The sequence below is a fragment of the Pelophylax lessonae genome (genome assembly GCF_965119305.1).
Source record: "Pelophylax lessonae genome assembly, chromosome: 7".
In the NCBI taxonomy this organism is placed as follows: Eukaryota; Metazoa; Chordata; class Amphibia; order Anura; family Ranidae; genus Pelophylax; species Pelophylax lessonae.
The window spans coordinates 80,070,427-80,089,715 of record NC_138774.1 but is presented as its reverse complement, the minus strand read 5'-3'; the positions used below and the strand labels follow the sequence as shown (position 1 = coordinate 80,089,715).

General features: G+C 44.2%; 1 protein-coding gene across 1 annotated transcript in view; it reads left to right on the top strand.

Moving 5' to 3' along the window:
* PLEKHG2 (pleckstrin homology and RhoGEF domain containing G2) overlaps positions 1-19,289 on the top strand; it is a 170,652-nt gene that overhangs the window by 56,775 nt on the left and 94,588 nt on the right. Inside the window, exons 3-4 of the mRNA XM_082263484.1 lie at positions 17,684-17,758; positions 18,289-18,725. Coding sequence (XP_082119610.1) covers positions 17,710-17,758; positions 18,289-18,725 — 486 coding nt within the window. The 5' untranslated portion in view covers positions 17,684-17,709. The remainder of the gene's footprint in view (positions 1-17,683; positions 17,759-18,288; positions 18,726-19,289) is intronic.

Genomic DNA, 19,289 nt, shown 5'->3' with positions numbered 1-19,289 from the left:
ACCCATATTATGTAAAACTCCTTTTTCTCAATAAAATCAGATTGAATTAAAAAACTGACCACACTAAGCAGGGGCGCACAGTGTGGTCAAATCTCTAGCCATGCTGGGAACTCTCCTGCCTCTCCTTGCCTGCTCTCCTCCAATGGTCACACCTGTCCTGACATGCCTCTCCCCCCCCCCCCTGTGCACACACAGCCATTTACTGGGAAGATCGTGTACTGCTGCCTCTCCTCCCCCAGCTGTTATGCAGCTGAGAACAGAGGGAATATGATCACTTAGAAAAGGGAAAAAAGTGTTTTAAATATATATATATATATATATATATACACACGTATTTTGCCTTTCATTTCTATTTTGAACAGAGTGGTTTGTTTTACAAGGCAAAGGTTTACATAGGCTTTAAAATAGAAATGAAAGGGAAAACATCTGTGTATAGATATAAAAAAAACAAAAAAAACATCATAAATACCTTTTTCCCTTTTTTACATCACATTCCCTCAGTTCTCAACTGAATAACAGCTGGGGAGAGGAGAAGCAGCAGTACACTGATCTTTCCAGTAAAAGGCTGTGCAGGGCGGGTGTGTCAGGACAAGTCTGATCATTGGAGGAGAGCAGGCTGAATTCCCAGCATAGCTAGAGAAATGACCAGGCTGTGCTATCCTGCTTAGTGTGGTCACTTTTTAATAGAAAAGCAGAGGGACTGGCAGGAACACCAGGGATGTCACACAAAGGAAGCAATACAAAGATACAAAGAGAACAGGATACTTTCTCATACAAGTACATGCTACAGCAGGCTCATATTAGGAATTTGAATTGTTGGGTTTACAAACGCTTTAAGTTAGCATGAAATCCAAATCTCCGGGTGATCAGTATGTCCTGCCAATTAAACCTGTGCATGGCCGTGTTCTTAATTACCTCCTCTGAGCATTATTTGCATCACTGAAAAATTTATTTCTGCAAACAACCTCCACAGAAAATTGTTTCGTGCCATACATGCTATGTATTTCCAAACACAAAATGTAGCTGTAATTTAAACAGATGCTGGAAGAAGATGCAGAAAAATCATCTCTGGGCTCATGTACTCAGCTGTAAAGGGCCATACAGCATCCGGAGCCTCCGTAAAAACGTACTCGGGATAGAACTGCCCATAGACAGCAATGAGAAGATGCGGCTGTACGTGGTTTTGCGTGGGGGCGGCTTAAAGCATGCGCATGGACCTATGCTCAGAGCACAGATGGGTGCTGCAATATATTTTTACTCCTGTGTTGCATTGCACATAAGGTTATTTCTTTGACTTAAAGTAGATGTACAGCCAAGACTCGTTTGGCTTTATGTCTCCTATGGATCACAGAGGAGTGCAGTCCGTTCTCTGCTGACATCACAGAAGTCGGTCCAGGCACCGCGTCATCGCGACAATGGAAGTTGGGATCCGCCAGGTGCCTGGACCGACACCCGGCTCAGCCTCTTAGCGAGCCGCTGAGAGCCTGAGCCAGCCCCTCTCGCCCCTCCACAGCCCAGCGCTCCAATGAGTGAGGAAGGGGCAAAGCAGAGAGCTGCTGACAGTCACCAGCTCTCTGCTCATCGAGCTATCAGAACCGAGCGATCAGCGGTGTTCGATCGCTCAGTTCTCAGCGCAGAGGAGTCGGGCGACAGATGCTGCATCCACCTAGGTAAGTATAAATGGGAAATAAAAAATAATCCTTTTCATTCTTTTTAATTAGTAAGGCCCTTTGTATCCAAGGCCATCCAGCAGCTTTGTGTTCCTCCTTTTTGTCCCCCTGGGAGGGACAGGACCAGAACCCAGCCCAGTTACCTGCAGCCTGTCAAAGCCTATGACAGGTTGAGGCTGGAAGAGGCTGAAGGCTCCACCAAGTGGTACTCGCTTTTAGGGCCCGATGCATTCAGGTCTGCATTTCAGGCATTTGTCCCTAAAAGCAAAGGTCCACTCGGTACATGAACATTTCTCCATGTTTTATCCCTTGACAGGGCCTGCAAGTAGAGAAAAATACTTGTTGATCTCCCAAAAATGCACTCAGCTTCTAATTCCTATTGTAGGCCAACACACAGCGTTTTTGTGGACTGAGTGGTGTCAGCCCTGACCAGTTTTCTTTTGCTAAACGACTCAAGCCCAACAACGCTCAGATCTCCACAAAATAAGGACTAATCATTCTGCAATCCCAGGATAAGAACTATGAGGGATAAATACCTCCCTTGAGGTAACACAGGAAGATAGTACTGGATACAAAACAACATTTCTGAAATGACCCACCAGGAGGGAGCGAATAAGAGAAGCTCATTGTTAGGGCTCATTCACATGGGTGCTCAGTCCTGTGCAAAGACCAAAACTGTTCGTTTCTCACAGATTTTTCTTTACTTGCAGAGACTATAAAGTGTTACTAAACCCAGGAACCTGCATTCCCTATATCTGGTCTCCCACAGTACACAGAACATGGAAATGCAATTATTTTAATGAATATAAACTGATAAATACCTTTTCTCATCAGCAGCTAGAGCAGTCTTGTGACTTCTATCAGTGTCTGGTTAAAGCTGGTAGGGGAAATTTTCATTCTACTCGGATTGTCCTATGAGGCTGCAGGACCCCTGTCCCTCTGTCTGGACAGTGCTGATTGGCCCTGTGCTGATCACATGCACCCTCCCAAGGAAACAAAAAATCTTTTACAATACACACCATACTGAGCATGTGCAGCCTGACCCCAAGGCTCTGTTCTGTCAGCAGATAGATTGGGGACAGTGGAAGAAGGGGAGGTTATAAAAAGACAGAATCAGGCACCCTTTTTACACAACGCGTATGATTAACCCCTTAGGTTCCATAGTGAGTATCACAAACATGCTTTACTGCATATACAGACTGATTTTACTGTTGTGGGGTTAGAAACACTTTAAAGCGATGAAACAGATGAGGGATGAAGGAGAGAGGAAACTCTGAGTAGGCTGTGTGGAGTCCCTGTTGTGTCAGCTGAGTGTCACATTCTATGTGACCAGAAAGATCTGTGAATGCAGTGATGTGACTACAGCATTGTTGGGAACGCTCCCCTAGGAATGTAAGCTATGGGCAGAGCTCAACAGATAGAGGCCTTGCAGCCCCAGCACCCTGCCAAGATAAACTACAAGTCAGGTAACAGTAGGATACTTATTATATTCAGAAAATTGTCCAAACTGTAGTAATGTCACTGGTCCCCCTCAAAAGTGTCAAAAATGTCAGTTAGGGGTCCGTTCTGTCCGCCACAATGTCGCAGTCCTGCTAAAAATCACTGATTGCCGCCATTACTAGTAAAAAAAAAATAAAAAATGACATAAATCTTTCCCCTAGACTGTAGACACGATAACTTTTGCACAAACCAATCAATATACACTTATGAAGATTTTTTTTTACCAAAACAATGTGGCAGAATACATTTTGACCTAAATTGATAAAAAATTGATTTCTATTTTTTTTTTTTTTTATTGGGAATGTTTTATAGCAGAAAGTAAAAAATATTGGGTTGTTTTCAGAATCGTTGCCCTTTTTTTGTTTATAGTGCAAAAAAAAAAAACGCAGAGGTGACCAAATACCACCAAAAGAAAGCTCTAATTGAGGGGAAAAAAAAAACATGAATTTTATTTGAGTACAGCGTCGCACAACTGCGCAATTGTCAGTTAAAATAACGCAGTGCAGTAGCGCAAAAAAAAGGCATGGCCATTAAGTGGGTAAAACCTTCCGGTACTTAAGTGGTTAAAGTGATTGTAAAGTCAAAAGTTTTTTTTTATCTTAATGCATTTTTAAGATAAAAAACCTTCTATGTTCAGCAGCTCCCCCAGCCCACCGAATACTTACCTGAGCCCCATCTCGATCCAGCGATGTTGCAGGAGAGACTCGGCTGCATAGGACTCTCCCTCCTGATTGGCTGAGACAGCAGGGGAACATCATTGGCTCCCGCTGCTGTCAATTAAAGTCAGTGAGCCAATGAGGAGAAAGAGGGGGTGGGGCCTAGCCGCGGCTCCGTGTCTTAATGGACACACAGAGCTGCGGCTTGGCTCAGTTACCCCAATAGCAAACTGCTTGCTGTGGGGGCATGTGACAGGAGGGAGGGGCCAGGAGCGCCAAAGAGGGACCAGGGAAGAGGAAGATCAGGGCTGCTCTGTGTAAAACCACTGCACAGAGCCGAGACTTTAGTATCACTTTAGGATCACAATGGTCAATCGCAATTGATACAGTTACAGAAACGTCTACAATCAGATCATCCCCCACAGTTATTACCTTTTCAGTATCTCACAAAATTGAGTACACCCCTTACATTTTTGTAAATATTTTATTATATATTTTCATGTGACAACAATGAAGAAATGACACTTTGCTACAATGTAAAGTAGTGAGTGTACAGCTTGTATAACAGTGTAAATTTGCTGTCCCCTCAAAACAACTCAACACACAGCCATTAATGTCTAAACCTCTGGCATCAAAAGTGAGTACACCCCTAAGTCAAAATGTCCAAATTGGGCGCAAAGTGTCAATATTTTGTGTGTCCACCATTATTTTCCAGCACTGCCTTAACCCTCTTGGGCATGGAGTTCACCAGAGCTTCACAGGTTGTCACTGAAGTCGTCTTCCACTCCTCCATGATGACATCACAGAGCTGGTGGATGTCAGAGACCTTGAGCTCCCCCACCTTCCATTTGAAGATGCCCCACAGATGCTCATTAGGATTTAGTTCTGGAGTCATGCTTGGCCAGTCCACCACCTTTACCCTTAGCTTCTTTAGCAAGGCAGTGGTTGTCTTGGAGGTGTGTTTGAGGTCGTTATTATGTTGGAATACTGCCCTGTGGCCCAGTCTCTGAACGAGGGGATCATGCTCTGCTTCAGTATGTCACAGTACATGTTGGCATTCAGGGGGGCAGGGCTTGGGGTGTCCCTTGCCAACATACATAGCCAATTTGTGTTAAAAGGTTCTCCCCTTCCTCATCTCAGAAAGTTGGGAGTTATGGGTATTAAATGTTGGAGAGCCTGAGTCTGCCAAGGCTGCTTATCTATAGCAATATACCTTTGGAGAGCCTGTACCAGCTACAGCCTGGACCGGGCCGTTAACCCTTTCAATTGGTCATTGGCATAGGTGTGCACACAGGGTGTGCCTGGTGTGCCTTGGCACACCCTAATCACCGCATGCAGCACCGATCCCCCATACTGTCCAGCCTACCCTGTGCCTGCCCCTTGCAGCACTGCCAGCTTCCATCCTCTTCTCTCCAGCCGCCTGCTGTGTTTACTATGCTTCAGTTTGTAAAGTACAGGAAGCCTCTCAGCACCGAGCACTTTGCATTCATCCACTGTCCAGTGCAGCTGAGGCTGAAGAGAAAGGGACTGAGGAATCTCTGTCCTCAGTTCCTTTCTCTGTCTCAAAAGTGAGACATCAGGGGTCTGTTTAGACCCCTAATATTTTGTGAAAGTCCTAGGGGCTCCTAAAAAAATGTAAAAAATTAATTAAAAAAATTATGATATAAAAAAATGATTTAAAAATTGAAAAAAATAAAAAAATAATAAAAATAAAAAACCCTACTGAAAAAGTCCACTTCCCTACTGACAATACACACACACGCATGTGTGTTTGAGCTCTGGATGGAAGCAATAGGCTGTGCACACCTATGGTCATTAGTAAAGTCATGCCACCAACCCTATAAGCCCGGGACCATGCTGGCGTTTACTATACTGTCAGCTTCTATTATGTTACTTTTGAAGGTTCTTTATTTAGCAACTGGCCAGGATCATAGTACTTTGAGTAATTTTGGCAGCAAATTTCGATTTAGTTTTAGTTATAGTCTTTTGACTAAAATGCCATTTTAGTTTTAGTCGTATTTTAGTCATCTGAATTGTTTTAGTTTTAGTCATATTTTAGTCGACTAAAATCTCCAGTACATTTTAGTCGACTAAAATCTCATACATTTTAGTCAACTACAAATCGAATGGGTTTAGGTTAATTGTAATGCATTATTTAAACATTTCTCTAGCATTTCCAAATGAATTGTATACTCCTAGAGTAAAAATCTAATAATATGTTATTATACGGATTGGACACGCACTACAGACACAGATTTAGCCATTGTGATATATAACATCTTTATAAATAAAACCAAGTTTCATAAACAAACAGAAATATTTCTTTTTGACAAACCGAAGTGCAACTTTAAAATACAAAAAAAACCAAAAAACTGTAAACTCCATTGGCTGTAATGTCATTGCACATATTACCTGAATATATTACCAGCATTAAATATTAGGGAAAAATATAAGAAAAGCCTTTTTATTAATTTTTTAGTTTTCAGCAGCTTAGTAGATGCCCCTTACTTATGCTTATGCGGTGGTGCAATACATGTTTAAACTTTAATGTGCTAATTTTACATGCTCTGGATGGAATTGTGTTGCCGATTTAGAAATGGCAAGCAGAGGAGTGTTAATTTTGATTATGTCAATTTTCAATTTAGTTTTAGTTATAGTCTTATGACTAAAATGTCATTTTAGTTTTAGTCGTATTTTAGTCATCTGAATTGTTTTAGTTTTAGTCGTATTTTAGTAGACTAAAATTGTGTTAATTTAGTCGATTAAAACATTTTAGTAGACGAAATTAACACTGATCTGTTGCAGGGGGTCACTGATCAGTAATGGTATGTCTTATGAGCCAATTTTATTATTCACTATCCAGAAAGACACAGTGGGGGAGATTTACTAAAGGTGGTGCACTCAGATCCTGGTGCAGCTGTGCATAGTAACCAATCAGCTTGTTCAATTAAGCTTTGTCAATGAAATCTAGGAGCTGATTGGTTACTATGCTTAGCTGCACCAGATTCTGTGCGCACCAACTTTAGTAAATCCCCCCCATGGTGTCAGAAGTAGAGCAGAGATCACGAAAGGCCTTCATCACAGAAGCAGGATGTGAGGAAGAGGGAGATTAACTGACTGTTTACAGAAGACACATGAGCTCAGAAAAGATCTGCCTATAGGCTTCCATAATGACCAGATGTTGGGGGAGAAGAGACACAGATTAGCTCTCTAACTGAACCATGGTTGAGTGCACTCCGCTTTCCTGCTTTCCCAGGGCAGATTAACCATTTACCAGCTGGAAAAGTTCTAACACTGATAAGACTCTACATGGTACCTTCCTATCTGGACATTTCCCACAATTCCCTGGTTGCCAATTTGCTGCCCCCTGCTCTTCTTTCAAATCTTGTTTGCTCACTTTTTCAAGTGACCACATGCTTTCAAATGTGGAGTAAAACAGAGGAACCTCATCCCTCCCCCCTTTGCTCCCCCTTTTTGCCAGGTAATCCAGAAACATAAACACACAGCCAGCAATCCAGGGGTGTTCTGTGGAGGTCTGCCGCTCTGCTACTGCATACCAGGACCTGTGCCGCCATCTTCATGTGTGACATCATCAGGAGACTGGCTGTCTTTCCTTGGTTCTTCCAGCCAACCCCCTGATGACATACATACGCTGCTGTGGTGCATCATAAGGAGGCCAGCTGCAAGTACCAGTGAGAGACAGCCAACCCCCTGATGACACACATACACTGCTGTGGAGCATCATCAGGAGGCCGGCTGCAAGTACCAGTAAGAGACAGCCAACCCCCTGATGACACACATACACTGCTGTGGAGCATCATCAGGAGGCCGGCTGCAAGTACCAGTAAGAGACAGCCAACCCCCTGATGACACACATACACTGCTGTGGTGCATCATCAGGAGACCGGCTGCAAGTACCAGTAAGAGACAGCCAACCCCCCGATGACACACATACACTGCTGTGGAGCATCATCAGGAGACCGGCTGCAAGTACCAGTAAGAGACAGCCAACCCCCTGATGATGTGCAACAGTGCATGAAGTAGAATTGCTTGGAGCCTACTGATGATGCACAACAGCCAAAGTGCAGTAGAATATCCCATGGCCTCCTAGGATGTGTACTGTGGGTATCCCAGGAGGCTGTGGAAAGTAATATGTCATTCACACCTAGAAAAGTGCAGGGAAAGTTTCCTCAAAAAAGTTGATTAACCACTTCTGGACCCCGGCAGGATTTGCCCCCTTAACCTCCCTGGCGGTCTGATTATGTCAGGATTTCAGTGCTAAAAGAGGTACATTGTTTTGCATAGAAATCTGTTGTTTTACATTTTAAAACTCACCTTCCCCTGCAATCCCCCGCCGTCCTCCCCCGCCGTCCTCCCGCTGTGTGCTCGGCCGATGCCGACACCTGTCTTCCGGTTTCCTTCCCTGCGAGCATTGCGACGCAGGGGGGTGGAACCGGCGGCAATTTAAAAAATGTAAATACACCAAATGACATGATACAAAGCTGTGATCCTAACGGATTACACTGTATCATGCCATTTCAGCACAGGATTTCACCTGGTGACTTTTCCAGTGCCCTGCCTGTGCTTTTCCAGTTCTTTGTGCCTGGAAAATTTGAGAACGACCATGGTGTCCAAAAAGCATTCTTTTTGCGCAAAAGCGCTTTTAAACTAACTGGAAAACAGCGACAGCGAAACTGAGTTACTTGAAGAACTGAGCGATAGCGATTGGTGGGAAAATTCGTCATCAGGTACGGAAAGTGACGACAGCGACGATTCTGATGTCTCTTTCTGGCACATCGCTCTGTTGGAAATTCTGAAGAATCAATTGATATACTTCCCAAATTCCACAAGCTATGTGCCAGAAAGAGACATCAGAATCGTCGCTGTCGTCACTTTCCGTACCTGATGACGAATTTTCCCACGAATCGCTATCGCTCAGTTCTTCAAGTAACTCAGTTTCGCTGTCGCTGTTTTCCAGTTAGTCTAAAAGCGCTTTTGCGCAAAAAAAAGCTTTTTGGACGCCATGGTCGTTCTCTATTTTCCAGGCACAAAGAACTGGAAAAGCACAGGCAGGACACTGGAAAAGTCACCAGGTGAAATCCTGTGGTGAAATGGCATGATGCAGTGTAATCCATTAGGATCACAGCTTTGTATCATGTCATTTGTGTTTTTACACTTTTGAATTTGCCGCCGGTTCCACCCCCCTGCATCACAACGCTCGCAGGAGGGAACCGGAAGGCAAGTGCCGGCAATCGGCGGTGCACAAACAGTGAGAGAGTGTGAGGAGGACGAGGAGGACAGCGGGGAGGACGGCGAGGGAGCGCAGGGAAGGTGAGTAACATTGCGGGGTAATCCTGAGTGTGGGTTGGGGGTTACCGCTTTTGGTACTGAAAATTAACCCCGAGCCACACTCGGGAATACCGCCAAGGAGGGTAATGACCAGGCCATTTTTTGCGATTTGGCACTGCTTTATTTTAACGAACAATTGCGCGGTTGTGCGACATTGTACCCAAATAAAATCGATGTCTTTTTTTCCCCCACAAATAGAGCTTTCTTTTAGTAGTATTTGATCACCTCTGCAATTTTTCTTTTTTTCTTTCTTATTTTGTTGAATAGCAAGAGATAATTTATAGAGAGAATAAATAGTGGTTGGGCAAGGTACAGTTTCAGTATCAGTATCAGTTGGGATGGCTTCTGCTGCCTACAGGTGTGAGATCAGAGTCTAAAATGGTGCATTCGTTTTTTCTGGACCATTCACTACCAAGTTTTTTGTGATTTTTTGTGTTTAACATGGAAAAAAAACTGGCCTTATTTGTCTTATACATGTTCAGTAAAAACAAATTCAAACTGAAAGACGTGCGCTGCTAGGGAGGACGTTTTGAAGATCAGAGTCGAGCACCACTGGTCCATAGAAGTCTCTGGCATGGCTGAGTCAGTCATGAATAGTACAATATGTGAAATTAGGACTTCTATAATCCAATTCATTGTGCACATGGATTCTGAGCGGAAACACTTCATATGTCAACCAGAATGAACTTGAAGACAGACATGGTTCTTAGAACAAAATCACATTAGATCAGAATCACATGTAAAGGAAGCAATTAAAAAGGAGAAGGTTCCAAGATGGAATCAAAAGCAGGCAGAATCTCAAGAGGCTTGTCTCTCTACACAATAGAGAAAACAGTAGTGGATATACATTTATATCCACTACTGTTTTATTGAAAACTAGACATTAAACCCGTTAAATTAACGGGCGCTAGAACATATGTGGTCAAACATTATGCGCAGAGCTGAATGAGCGGCTCTCGCTTATCTCTTTGTTTTTTTCTAACAACGCGAGAGCCGCATGACCTAGCCAGCTCTGCACATAGCGTTCCTGTTGCCCTAGCAACATCGTGGACACGCGCAGAGCTGACCGAGCGGCTCTCGCGTGCAAGCGCACACCCGCCGCTTCAACATTTTCGCCCGGCCGCCCGAAGTCTCTGCGCTCCAAGTCCCAACGGCTGTCCGTGGGGCAAATGCGCAGTATCGCAATCACATGGACACAGGGACTGGACGCAGAGACACTTGTACTTTATATAGTAAGATATGATTTATATGGGGTATGATGTTGTTTGTTATCCTGTAATCCAGTTCTTCAGAAACCTACGGGAACGCCCATTTCCTCCTCCGCCCCTCCTCTCTAATAATATCTTCTTGTTCCACTCATCCTCCATCCCTGCCCCTTTCCTCCTCTGTCCCCGCCCCACTCTTCCTCTCGCATTTATCCAGCGGCTGCTATCTTGCTTGTAGGCTCCTCCCCCTTCTCCGCCTCTTTCCCCAGAGCTGTCAATCGATCTCTCAGCGCTCAGTTCTCAGCCTGGGTCAGGTGGCCGGGATCGCCGATTTGTGGATTTGGGAGTGACAGCCATGGCGTCCGGCAGAGAAGGAGGGAGGGACGCCGGGCAGCGGGGTATGACAACACCGGGAGCTCTCACAGTGTGCTTTCTTGCATGGGAGCACCGAAAAGGGCAGACAGGAAGAGGGGCCCAGAGTGTGGGGGGAGGGGTGTAACATTTTCGCCCGGCCGCCCGAAGTCTCTGCGCTCCAAGTCCCAACTGCTGTCCGTGGGGCACATGAGCAGTAGCGCAATCCCACGGACACAGGGACTGGTCGAAGAGACACTTGTACTTTATATAGTAACATATGTGCATAGAGACAGAATGCATGCCTGTAGCAATTCATCAGGTTAATCCTAAAAAAGAAAAACTGGTTGATGAGAGCAAAAAGAACAACTTCCAGATCAATAAACTCTAAGGGTCGGTTCACATTGGTGCTACATACGCTCCGACTTTGAGAGCAATTGTTTAGTTGTTATATGGATGATGGCACCCCTAATTGGTATTTTACAGAGGCTCACCCCTAGTACTTTGAGAGCACATGTCGCATGACGTGTATAAATCAATGGTTCCTTATGAGAGCCCCTCTTAACTGGTCTGACACAAGTCTTTCTGACTTTGACAAAGGTTCCTGCACTACTTTGGTCTGACTTTGATACAACTTCAATGCCATAGAGTGTAAAAAGCAGGGCCATCTTACCGAATGGGCATGCTTGGCAGTTGCCCAGGTGCCCCACTTGCCCAGGGGGACCCTCCTGCCCAGCGACCCAGCCTCAGCCAAGCATAAGTCCCAATTCCCGTGTGCATCCCGCCTGCTGAACTTAACAGGTGGCAAGCGTCTGTTGGCCCTGCACTGCTGTCAGGCCACTTAGGCCATGGAGGGGGAACCCACAACTGCAGGAATGCCTGTCTGCCTCTACAGGAACAGGCAAACACAGGACAGTCGATTCTGACTCCCGTCCGTGTGTGTGTTTACCGGACCCAGCCGCTGAACCTGGAAGCTGTCATTAGCCTGGCACTGCTGTACCAATAAATATCGCCATATCGATAATTTGCATTTTTTTTTCTCGTGGGTGATTGTGTAGGCAGGGCCCCAGTGCACTGCATTGCCCGGGGCCCTTTAATGCTCTTAAGATGGCACTGGTAAAAAGTCACAATAAGTTGGACTTAAGTTGCAGGGTAAAGTCGGATCGGAAGTCGTACTACTTTCAAGTAGGGGGAAATGTGAACATAGCTTAAAGCGGCCCATAGATGGATCAAAATTTGGCTGGTTCAGCAGGAACTGGACAAATTTTAATTGATGTATGGGTACTGTGGTTGTAGCAAAGTTGATCTATCGATTGATTTCTGTACAACCGCCCTGCTGAAAAATGTATTTACGATCAGCATCTCTGTTTTAGTTGAGAGTTGGGAAGTCTCCCTACTCACTGTCAGAATTCAATGACACAGCGGAAAGATTCCCCTATCCACATTGAATTTGCATTATTCCCTCCCAGGTAAAAGATGCGCTTGGATCAAGCAATAAGCTACTTAAAAGCATATCTCAATACAAGAACAAAAACATATATATTGTCCGTAGATGTCACATCAGTATTCTTTTTTTCAGTGTTATCTTCTTTGTTCATACCTGGTGATTCTGCCAGTAACACACTTACTGCCCTAGGGTAACAGCACTCAGTGTATCTATGGAGGTGCAGCTTTGTCACCATAGGAGAGGTCTACAAAACCCCTCCCCTCGTTTCTGCAACATTGGGGAGGTGTTCTGTAGCCCACAGAAATAGCTGGAAGCAATGTAACTGACAACAGTCAGCACAGGCAGAGAAAGGTATCCGCTCACAAACAGAGAATTTAACACTTATTTTTTGCACTTTTTAAACAGATACAGCAAAACATTTTCAATTGTATTATTAAAAAGACTTAAAAGGGAGAAACAAAGTTAATTCTTAGGGTTTTAAAACACTTTAAGCCAAACGCTGTGCAGATTTTTGAAAACATCTGATCGCATCTTGACCAATGACCACAACATCCGTAGCTTGTCTTCAAAAGCCCATTGTGAATGACTTTTGGTGGGATTAATTGGGATTAATGTCTATGAAGTTTACTCACACCCGTATCTAGGACAAGCATAATTTGCCACATCTAAAACTATCCCAACATAGCCACATGCAGAATGGTTATTTTCCATTGAACTGCTTCCCAGGAACAGTGGTATATTTTTGGCATGCAGAAATAAAATATGTCCTATAAAATATGTTGTGTGTTATTTTAATTTAGGGGTAAGCGAAATAAAAAAAACATTGTGTAGTGTCAAAAAAAGAGAAGTATCTGCTTGTATAATGGTCTATTTATTTGCAACAAAAAAGTTATTTATAACGCATTGAATTGTGGACTTTATTACAATAAGACCTAAGTATATAACAAATAGTATGAGCACATTATAAAATTAAAGTATATGTAAACTCAAAATCTGTTCTCAGTATGTTTGGCTTCATATCTTGCTGTATACAGTTCTTTTAGGCAAATATTAATGTTTTGCGAATTTATTGCGACCTGTAGAGCATGTCAGTAGCGCCACTTCCTGCTGCAGGCTGACAACGCAAAGCCACTGCCACACAATCAGCATCAGTATTGTCAGGCTGTGGTGAGTGCTCTTTCAGTTCATCATTGGTCACTGAGTTGCTTATCTGGTCCATCCAATAGGCAGCCCAATGGCCAACCAAAGGTGGCCGTAGATGGATTGAAATTTGTCTGATTCGGCATGGACTTGCCAAAATTTGATCTATGTGTGGCCACTGCAGTTAAACAGAAGTTGATTCGTAAATCCACCACCTTGTTGGATAAGCCCCAGTTCACACTATAACCTGCATGTGAATCGCACAGGATCCTCACCGCATTCTTGTGCAATTCACATGCGAGTCAGTGCGGTGCGATTTGAACCTATTCATTTTGAATGGACTCAAAATGCACCACATCGTACCAAAAGAAGTGCAGGCACCTTTTTTGGAGCCGCACCTCAACCAGATCGCATGGCTGTTTTGTACCATGCGATCCAGTGCAGGCAAACCACACTGCGTTTGTGATGCATTTGGGGTGTCCATAAAGCGGAATTCCACCCAAAATTGGAACTTCCGCTCTTTTGTTTCTGACAGGTACCCTTCCCCACTTCCGGGATACGCTGCCGTGGTGCCGAGGTTCTAAAATTTAATTGGACCCGTGAAAATTCCGGACCCTCGTCACTTCCGGTGACACTTTTCTTTTCTATCATTCCACATATTTACACACATTCCCTTACACACATCAAGAGAAATAATAAAATGTTTAATATTCATCGTAATCATAATTAGTGTTAATATTAAGCAGAAAAGGGAAATGCATCATGGGAAATGCAGTGCTTCTGGACCCCTGCACAGTGTGTTGGTATGTGCTAAAAAAAAAAAAAAGAGTGTCCGGCTTTCCGTTCCATTGAAGTAAAGGGATTGTGTGTAAATGTGTGGAATGATAGAAAAGAAAACAACAAAAAAAAGATCTATGTCTGGAACGCATAGACCCGGAAGTGGAGTTGGTGGAACGCACATACCCGGTGCCTCAGCCCCGCCTCCTCAGCTGTTCGCTAAGTCTTAAAATTTCATCGGACCTGGAAAATGTCTTGTGCGCATGCGCACTGGGGCTTGCACCAGCTGGTGGTGACGTAGTGTCAACGGAAGTGACGAGGGTCCGGAATTTTCACGGGTCCGATGAAATTTTAGAACACCGTCCCTCGGAAATTCTGCCCCCTCCTCCCTCGGAAGTTCAGCCCCCTCCTCCCTCCTCCACTGCTGAGCCAATAGGAATGTGCAGCGCTCTTCGCGCATGCGCAGTAGGGACCCGCCCGTGAAGCCATAAGACTTCACTGCCGGGCTCCCTTACCGGCAATGGCGGCGGCAGCACCCGACAGCCGAAGGAAACATCGGCTGCCGTGCCGACATCGCTGGACTCCAGGACAGATAAGTGTCCTAATATTAAAAGTCAGCTGCTACAGTAAGTGTAGCTGCTGACTTTTAATTTTTGGAGGGGGTGTGGAACTCCACTTTTAACTATGTATTGACACCCGCAGCGGATTGCGATTTCAGTGCATAGTGGGAAATGTGTAGGGAACGCTGTGTTTCCTTCATCGCATATGTGTGAACCTAGGCTTAAAGTCGCTCAATCAAAGACTGCAGCCAATGGCAGCACGGGAGTCAATGACAGGGTCTCTTGAGCAATCTGACAAGTTCACCTTATGTAAACTGGATCATCTGTGTTTTTCTAATCACACCCTCTCTTCTCTGATGCATCATCAGCCAGCTCGGAAAGTACCCAACATTTCCAGGTATGGGAGTTCCCCTGTCACTGCCCAACCTCCCCACAATGTAAACCCTTGATGCCTGGGCACTCAAACTCAGGCTGAAGTGTGGTCATGTAGAGACAAAAAAAGTACACACAGCTGTTTTTTATAAGTTTTAACTTCTTTTTCAGCAAGTTGAAACTTACACTGGAATTTCAGGTGTGCTAACAGCCATCAGAACATTGGGGAATACAGTGGACGATAAGTACATGTACCTTAAGCCCCGTACACACGTACTGATCGTCGTCCGAACGATCGGCCGTCTTTTGTCCAGGGCTGTCGTGTCTGTTGAAAACTGCAAAAGACTGCGCACGAATTTTGTCGGCCAACAACAGCCGACTGCAGAAGTGATGTCATGTGATGGTTAACTTTCCTTGTCTTTTTTCTTTTCTGAGCATGCCCAGTCTTGCAAATCTGCTGTCTGTCGGCCGAAATCTGTACTGACTGGCGAACAATCGGCCGTTCTGGTGTTGGCCAACAAAAATTTTAATGCCTGCACGACAGATTCTGTTCGGCCGAAAATGTGCTGTCGGCTGTCGGAAGCATCATACTAACAAGCCTACAATCGGCCGATCGGTCGTCGGCCGAATATTTACGGCCGACAATCGGTACGTGTGTACGGGGCTTTAGGCTCTGTACAGGTAAAGAAGAGATGTCACTTTGCCCACTATGGGCAAAAAAGATGTCTATCATAAATAAACGGTAACAAAAAAAACTGCTAAACTTGCTCATCAATCAAGGGTGATGTGTTTTTAAGAAGCTAAAGAAAATCTGACATTGTCCACACAACACCATGATCCTGTTTCAAACATGACAGCTCCTTTTTAGGTGCATCTCGTGTTTTGATACCAGAATAATACAAAGGTCTCCTAATGAGCGTTTAGGCTGACCGTGACACCTGTACCCCAGCCGGCAATCATCTGGATGCCACAAAACTCATTTATACTCCGTTTATTATTATTATTAGTAATAAGAAATGACATTGACTTATAGTTTGGTTTCTCCTGATTCACCATGGTGGTTTTATGGGGGATGATGGGTTTTATTTAATTGCAGATTGGCTGAATATAAACCAGTAATAATAATGTTGGGATAGAAGTACATACCACAGGCAGTTCACAGAGCAAAGTCCTCCAAATCCATATAGTGAAAACAGAATTCAAGCATGTGGGACCTGCATTGATCACTATCTGTATAGATCCCTAGGATAGAAATTGTTTACTCTCCTTACTGATTCCAGCTGAGTGTGGAGTCTCCCCCTTGGAGGTCTATATCTAATCTATTATGCGGGGCTGAGCAAACATGCCTTCACCTTTCCTTTTCAGGTTTAAAGGGGAAATCTAGGGTACAAGACTAAAAAAAAAATCATCATGAAGATGAAAAAAATGGGAGCTGCAGAGTTCAAAATGCTTTGTTAAAACATAAGGTTTACTGTATATAAGTCACCACTTTCAACACAGATTTGCTGCATAGAGTCACGTATTTCATTCTTTACTTTGATGAGTATGGAAAAAATCATACAGCTAGCAAAATGAAAGTGCAAGCATGTTCAAACAAAACATTTACATTAAAAACTACTTTAAAAGTGAGCTTGCATTATTGACTATGGGCAACAATTTACTTATTTTTAACAAGTAGTAAGAGCTTTAAAACAAGCCCCCACTGTCTTCTATAGCTGCATGTACTGTAATTCATTTTTGAAGAGCCACAAAGAAAGCCTCTAGGGGTCTGATTAAGCCATGTTTTTGCAGTAACGAGTACATTAATGCACACGTTACTACAATCAGGGCTGGTGCAAGGATTGTTTATTACATCCCAGATGAAACCTCATTTTGCCGGTCCCATTGGATCTGCCCCTAAATCCACCCCCTTTGCACTGCCCATGTATACGGTGGAGGTGGCGGGGGTGGAGATTTTTGCAGTGCCTATTTCTTCAGCTGTGGTCCACAGGCCTGCACCTGTGCCGCTGGACCTAGCTTGAAGACAAATAGTGGCAGCACCGGTGTAACGTTAAAAAACCATACCCCGTGAAGAAACCATACCCCTCGTCACTTCCGGTCTGAAACAGCAGAGCAGCGCAGCAGAGCGCATGCTCAGAGCCCCGGAGACGTGATTGAACAAGAAAGAGCGCATGCTCGGAGAGTATGATATGTTAACGGCACGAATACTTGCGGCGGTAACATTAAAACAGTTCGGCTGCAACATCAATCATCTCCTCTCCTCTCCCTGTCACTTCCCTGATCTCCCCTAATAAATATGAAAGCGGCGGCGGGTGTATCTGTGCTCCGTGATCCGCTTTTATATTTATTAACGGAGATCAGGGAAGTGAGAGGGGAAGGAGCGGAGATGAGCCATGATGCAGAGGAGCTGTTATAATGTAACCGCCGCAAGTTAAAGTACCGTGAGAAATCCATACCCTCCGGAAGTGACGAGGGTATGGTTTTCTCACGGGTATGGTTTTTTCACGGAACACCGGATCACTTTCTTACACCAGCTGTGGTATGCAGGTACAGTATATAGACAGGCTAGGGTAAAGTTATCTTTTATTTCTGTATATTACAGTTTACTAGATATTTTATTTATTTCATGAACTGTTGTATTTTATTTACCCTGCAGAACGGGGAGACCCCCATCATATCAACATGCCGGAAGGAGCCCTGAAAGGAAGCAGAGAGCGACCAGGTGAACAAGGTGAGTTTGATGTGATTTGCCTCTGATCTGCTGTAATCAATCACTGGTATGCCGTTCCTTCAGAGTGCATGTGTCGGTGACGTCACCGGCGGCTTCACAAGTAAATATCTCCTAAATGGTGCATGTTTAGGAGATATTTTCTGTACCTATAGGTAAGCCTTACTATAGGCTTAAAAATCATCCATGGGAGTTTATTCTAACATGGGAAGCCCAATACTGGGCGAAGGGGTTCAGGCAATTCAGAATAATGAGGTGCCTTGTATTTGACAGACATTGACAGACTGATTCAGTATAACTTGAGAAAATTAATGTTATGGAAAAACAAAAAATACTTTCTGGTCTGTATAGGCAACAACTCCTCCTTGGTGCTCAATTTATTTAATATAAACTAGATTTGTAGAAATGAATAACCACAGAGGTGCAGGTAACCGAAATTCGGCCCCAGTTTTTTAGCCAATATCAATGTTAGCAGACCATCACTGTCCATAACCCTGAACTTTAGTCTTGTAACGTATCCTTCTCTCTCCTAGCTGCCCCCAGGCCTTCATCTGTTAGTTCTCTGAGTGGAATAGTAGCCGGGATGTCTGGCAGCTGTACCTCCGTGAATACCGTTTGTTCGGACAGTGATCGTCCGGTTAGCCTCAGTTCCTCCACCTCATCTGCCTCCTTGCAAGATAGCCACAGTTCCTTTGGAAGCAGCGGGACTCTTGGCTCATCGCAGTACTGCAGCCCTCCATATCCCCAGCAGAATGGCAGTGACATTAGTCTTGATCTTACCCCTGTGGCCCAGCTGGAGAATGAACACAAGGGACTGCCTAATGAAAGAGCCTTCCTGGGCTGTACATGGTCTCCAATTCTACGGAAAGCCAAGGATCCAAAGGCCAAGCTTTCCCATCTGGACAGAGTGGTGCTGGAGATCCTGGAAACAGAGCAGGCCTATGTTAGAGACCTCAAAAGCATTGTAGAGGTATGACACTTTGGATTTATTGTGGCTGAAGTATTTGTATGTATAACAGTTTGTGTGCTAACGTCCCGATGAGTTGTGTTTCTTCATCCAAAGCAGATGGTGGACATATGTTCTGCAAAGGCCATGTTTTTATTGTTACTTTTATTTAATCGGTATTCAGACAAAGCCTGATAGTTGAGCTATGTTTTTATTATTGTGAGAACAGTGCTGCGATACAACCTCACACTCCGATGTCTATATATTGTTATTGATGTTTTGCCTACACCTAATCAAGGTTGCTTGTGAACTTCATTGGACTGGAGCCTGTTTTTACTAGGAGCCTGTGAACTGTGATAGGACTGCAAAATCAATGTAATTACCATGGCAACTCATTTTATATAAGCAGTGATATATAAGTAAGGCTAGTGCAGTCAAAATTTTGGCCAGATCTGATTCAGTAGGGAACCCGTTCTACAAAGCCTCTGTTCTTACAACAAGACTTTCTTAACCACTTGCCGACTGCTCACAGTATATTTACTGCGGCAGTCAGCCCCTCACAGGCAGAGCGACATAGGTCTACGTCGC